Here is a 6000-nt window from a genome sequence, read left to right as displayed (position 1 = left end):
CTCAGCTCATCTCTCTCCCACGTATCTTTCTCTCCTTAGTTTCCATTTGAGATATTGAAGCTTTTCTTCAAGGTGAGAGCATGTGCTAAGCTTGGGCTGGGAATTTTTGGAGGAAAACAAAAGGGAATTGAAGGGGAATTTAGCTGGGTGTTGGAGTTGGAAATTCAAAGGAGAAGACTGCTATATTGAGGTTTATCGCCGAGGCTCGAGGCTAAGGATCGTGCTCAGAACCAGTTCTCCTTCTCCGCTCGGAATCAAATGTAAGAAAAGTGCATCCGTTTGTGTGGCTATGTTGGGACTAAGGGTTCCCTATACTTGTTTACAACGTTGTATGATTGTGTTATGCCATGTGAGCATGAAATAAACGACCTAAGAGTGCCAGAATTGATACTTGCCCACAAGACGCGGCTCGGCCACTGGTAGCTGAGGTTAACTATATAATCACTAAGCTCGACCTAAGTGAGCCAGAGTCAATGGGAAAAACAGAGGGTGCGGCCTAAGGGTGTCGAACCTGGGTATTGTATGATGTGTTTACTGTTGTTAATATGATGATTTTGACATGTTGAATACCTCGTTGATAGATTATTGATTTGTTGATTGATATCACTGAGTATGTGAACGCTATGGTATGCTGAATATCTAGTTAATGTTTTGTGAATTATTTAATTATTATTATTGGTTATGCTGTGTATTATGGTTTTCTTGCTGGGCCTTGGCCTACGGGTGCTACGCGGTGTAGGTAAAGGCAAGGGTAAGCTGGACCAACCCTGAATAAGATGGACCAACCCTGAATAAGAGAGCTCTAGGGGTGGAATGTACATAGTCAGCTGCTCGGTCGTCATAGTTGAGGGATGGACAGGGATAGGAGAACTATTCTTTTATTGATAATAAATGAGATTACAAAGAAATTGAGTTTTAATTAGAGCATAAAACCCCAACAGGTTATTCCTATGGGACTTATGGGACCCACATTGCCTCCTTCCGATTTTAACTTTAGTTGCAGAAGGGGGTAATCGATCCAAGATCTCATCAATGTGCTTGTTAGCCATAGCGAGATGACTCCTTAACTGCGCATTTTCCATCTCGATTACCGTTAGATACCCCAGATTGGGATTTGGTGGGCATAATGCTAAGCTTCCAGTATCGTCTTGGCCCATATGTTGCTTTACAGGACGGTGCTGAGCGTCTGGGCCTTTTACAGCGGGAACGACCGTATGATACACCTCCTGATCACATGGTTGTTCCATCTCATTGTCATGCATAGACCGGGTGACCACCATGGTGAGTGTTGGATGAATCTTGTGTGAGGGATTAAGGGCTAATAATCTCTCAAAGAAAACACCAATCTGTTGAAGCAATTTTTCGCCAATAGTGGATTAAGAAATTCGACAACAGGGATAATAGGCTTTCATACTAAACCGTGATTAAACAATGAGCAATATCACAAACACTCACACTTTTACGTGGTTCAGTGGTTAAAATCCACCTAGTTCACGAGACAATCTTATTAATCTCTTTTAGGCTCAGGATGAAATTGTTTCTTACAATTTCAGCAGAGTTTCTATATATCAAGAAGCAACCTCTTTTCATATCCATTCCCTTGATATTTATAGAGTGTTTTCCTGGAGAACTTGGGTAACCATGTGCATAAATATGGTAAATAATAAATTAGAATAATCCCCCATTTACATAGGGATATGATTGCCTATGGAATTTATATTTGTTTTCTCAGGTAATAAATGTGTAATAAAATCTAGGTATAAGGGATCTCCGAGTCTTTTGAGATCCTTCATTGTGTGTCATGATCAGGCTTCCGCGAGTTGAACACTTATTTCGAGCTGGATATCGAAGAGCTAACGGAACTTGACACGGGCCAAGTTCATAGTATCTAGAAGGCGATCTAGCCATCACACATCTCGAACTAGGTTATTGGCACAATAGGCGACCTGAAGAATATATTGTTGTCATATTGCCAAGTTTAACTCGAACTGCTCACACCAGAGTTAGTTAGATGTTCTACCTGTTCGCTTTCTCCATGCGCTTATCTGCCAACTGTACCCCGTGCTAAGTGATTATGTTTGTGTTTATTTTGGGGTACAACACATATCATGAGCCCAACCCATATGGTGTGGGCCAACCATGATAGAACTTCATTTATATTTTATTTTTTAATTAATTTAATTATGAAAATAAGCCCTTGGATGTGTCTATAAATAGAGTGCTATAACTAGGGTTTTCATATGACAGTTGACAGAAAACAAGTTTTGGTAAGTGCTCATAAAAAATTCTAAAATTACACTCTTCTAGCCACTCTCTCTTCTTCTCTTCTAGTTCTCTATCTCATGTGTTGAGAATCAAACTACACTTATTCTAGGTTGATCGGGGGCTTGGTGAGGAGTATTGTGTTCTTGAATATACCCTCCTACTACCAGGATTCAAGGGTAGAAGAAGCTGAAGGAAGGAGTTGTGCTAAAGGAAGGAGTTGTTCCAATTCTGCTGCGTAATATAAGTTTCTAATTACTTTATTTTACTTTGTATTTGTATCAATTTTATGGGAACATATTCTAGAAATTTACATGTTTGTTTGATAATATGTGAATTACATGAAGATAAACAAGATTTTGTAATGTGTATTTCCTATGTTTAATTCCTCCAAATTAATTTAGAGTGATATGTGTAATATTTTCTTTAATATATGAAGAAATTCATAAAGTGCAAAATAATTTTTCGAGCTACATTATATTGGTATAATATAATAATTTTTTTTATGTATTAATTTATTTTCTAATTGATCTTGGTATTTTACACTATATTATTATAAAATTCTTGATGGTTGTTTCATTGTTCCAGTTTCTAATTGGATTTCACCATCCATGGCAGCGCTATAGTATATTGATGCCATCGACTTGCTGCCGAAGAAGCAAACTTACTTTGGCACTGGACATTTCGTGATTGGAAACACACATATGATGAGCTCGCATTGGGTGACATAAGTTTAGAAGAAGAGAATAAGTACGAAAACAACTGAAATTAAAAGATCTTCGTGGGAGTGGTTTTTCAATGATATATATTGTTCCTACAAATGAGAAAGGACTCTTACTTAGCGTCATATATAATAATAATAATAATAATAATAATAATAATAATAATAATATATCGTTAGGATTTCCAGATTGCAAAGAAACAAGCTTTTAACAAAATTTTCCTTTAAATTCCAAAATAGTCTACAATTAATACTCAGTCCTCACTATGTCTCAACTCACCCTCCCAACCCCATCAAATCCTTCACTCTTCTCCTTTCTCTTCATCGGCTTCCTTTTCATCTTCTTGGCTCGTGCCCCGACCCAAACCCTTGCTCGAAATCCCCACACCATCACCTTCCGATCCCCAAATCTCTACCCAGAGGGCATCACCTGGGACCCATCAGCCCAACACTTCATTGTCGGTTCCATCCGTGACCGGAAACTTGTCTCCGTCTCCGATGCAGGCGTTGCCGAAACACTAATCTACGATCCAGATCTTCCCGAGAACGCCGCCATCGGTGGCCTCGCAATCGACTCCGTCAACAACCGCGTCCTCGCTGTCGTCCATGCCTTCGATCCACTCCCTCCCTTCGACGCCCTAGTCGCTTACGACCTCCGCACGCGCCGCCGCGCGTTCCTCTCGCTTCTCCCATCTGACGGAGAACAGCGTCCGATCGCGAACGCCGTCGCTGTTGATTTCAAAGGCAACAGTTACGTCACCAACTCGGCCGGGAACTTCATCTGGAAAGTCAACGACCGAGGAGAGGCCTCGATCTTCTCCAAGTCGCCGGCCTTCACAGCCCACGCCGTGGACCGAGACTCTCCGTTCAGCTTCTGTGGCCTAAACGGCATCGTTTACTTCAGCAAGGGTTATCTATTGGTGGTTCAGAGCAACACTGGGAAAATGTTCAAGGTTAATGAGGACGACGGTTCGGCCAGATTAGTCCTTCTAAACGAAGATATGCCTCTCGCCGACGGAATTGCCGTCCGGAGTGACGGCGTCGTTTTCGTGAACTCGCCGAAGAAGCTTTGGGTCTTGAAAAGCCAGGATAGCTGGGGAGAAGGAGTGGTATATGACAAAATTGACCTCGATGAAAAGAGGTTCCCAACTTCGTTGACGGTAAGGAGTGACGATATATATGTGGTATATGGGCATGTGTTCGAGGGCATGTCGGGAAATTCAGGTAGGGAGATCTTTGGAATTGAGGAGTTGAGCTCGGAGAAGGAGAACAGAGAAGACAGTGTTTGGATATTTGTGTTAGTTGGGTTGGGTTTGGCCTATTTCCTGTTTTGGAGATTCCAAATGCGTCGGCTTATCACCAATGTAGACAAGAAAATCAATTGACATATTTATATATCTTTTTTTTTCTTTCTAGCATGTGAATTTTGGTTAATGTAACAGATGTAGATTCTATTATTAAGTTTTCCGTTTCAATTTGATTACTTTGAGTTTCGACTATAACGTTGTTTTTCTATTTGAAGTATTTAATGTTACATGCTAGTTAACCTAATAGGATCAATTCGTTCTCTAATAATTTGATACAAGTTGTACGCCCTGGTTTTCCCACGGGCTGTTTAGCAGGACGAGCCTCGGACTAATCAGGTTTAGTCCGAGGCTCCCGCAGGCCGGAAGTTTTATTTCCAGGACGGACCCTTGTTAGTTCGAGGGGGTCCTGTTTCCAGCTCGCATTTGTTGCCCAGGAGAGCCGAGAGTGACACCCGAAGGCCACAGACGGGAGCAGTTCGGGTTACGAACTGCTCAGGTCACGAGCTTCTCAGGAAGCTCCGACCCTATGGGAAGTCAACACGCAAGATAAACGTGCATATTCCTGCCATCACGTGCCCGATATCCCCCTGACTTCTCGGACACGCAGCAGGAACGTGCGTATTCAGACACCCACGGACGGGTTGGGTCGTGCGACCCATTATCTCCTTCCATGCTGATTAGACCACACTTGTGTGTCAGGTTTAGGAATTAATCATGTATGTCACAGATTTGATATGACAAATGGTAAGGTCACGGGATGACCTCCCTACCAACTTCCAGGTGCATTCTCCTATAAATAGGAGACCCTGGGAGTTGATAGGGGTTGGAAAAAATAGTCTTTGAAGGACTATATACTTTGTAAATCAAATACCCCAAATACCCAGAGAGGATGAATAATATTGACTAGTGGAGTAGAATGATTTTAACCTTTGAACCACTTAAAAACGTGTCTTGAGTTACCTAGTTCTTTCCAAAAGATTTCATATCTGTGACGGTTATACTTTTAGTACTAATCTCTTTCTCTTATTCTCTTAATTACCTGTTGCCGAAGAATCGCGTCAACAGTTTGGTGCTTTCATTGAGAGCAAGTTCGATTAGTACTACCACAGACATCCAACTATGGTGACCACTCAATCCAGGCATGGTAACGAGACAGAACAACATGATGGGCAGGAGGCCCACCAGGTTGCCATCCCTGATGAGCAAGCTCCTGAAGTCCAGCAGAGGCTGGGAAAGCAGCCGGTGGGCCAAGACGACACTGGTAGTTCAGCGCCCCGGCTGCCTAATCCGAATCCATGTTATTATTCTGCGGTGGAGATGGAGAATGTTCAGCTGAGGAGCCAGTTAGCAGCAGCTGGTCAGCAAATCGAGGATATTCTGAGCCGACTACCCCCTCTCACAACCAATGGTAACGTTGGAGAGAGGCAAGGCGAGGCTCCTAAGTCTCGCCGGAGTAATCGGTCCAGGCATAGCTGTTCGGGTAGACTTCCTGCAGCCAACTCCACCCCTTCATCACACCATCAGGAGGCAAACCTCAGGGAAATGCCTTGGACCGGATAGCAGCAGTACAGCCGTTCGGTTAGGACGTCGACCCCTAGTTCTCAGCCTCCCTCGAGAGCGCCCAGAAGAGATCGAGGAAATTCCCGAGGAGGGGCCGAGGAAGGACAGAGACGTCGAGCCGTCCCCGAAGGACATCCAGTTCCTCGTCCA

At 43.1% G+C, this 6000-nt stretch overlaps 1 protein-coding gene across 1 annotated transcript; it reads left to right on the top strand.

Moving 5' to 3' along the window:
• Window positions 1–3128: 3128 nt before the first annotated feature.
• Window positions 3129–4485, top strand: LOC133822680 (uncharacterized). Its single transcript, XM_062255090.1, has one exon. It carries the CDS (start codon window positions 3250–3252, stop codon window positions 4366–4368), a length of 1119 nt encoding a protein of 372 aa, XP_062111074.1. The 5' UTR covers window positions 3129–3249; the 3' UTR covers window positions 4369–4485.
• The last annotated feature ends 1515 nt before the right edge of the window (window positions 4486–6000 follow it).

Source organism: Humulus lupulus, chromosome 3 (genome assembly GCF_963169125.1).
Source record: "Humulus lupulus chromosome 3, drHumLupu1.1, whole genome shotgun sequence".
In the NCBI taxonomy this organism is placed as follows: Eukaryota; Viridiplantae; Streptophyta; class Magnoliopsida; order Rosales; family Cannabaceae; genus Humulus; species Humulus lupulus.
The sequence above is the reverse complement of the archived record's forward strand: the minus strand, read 5'-3'. Positions and strand labels throughout refer to the sequence as shown.

Excerpts from the sequence above, each read along its gene's own strand:
- LOC133822680 (XM_062255090.1), top strand. The coding sequence starts at position 3,250 with ATGTCTCAACTCACCCTCCCAACCCCATCAAATCCTTCACTCTTCTCC.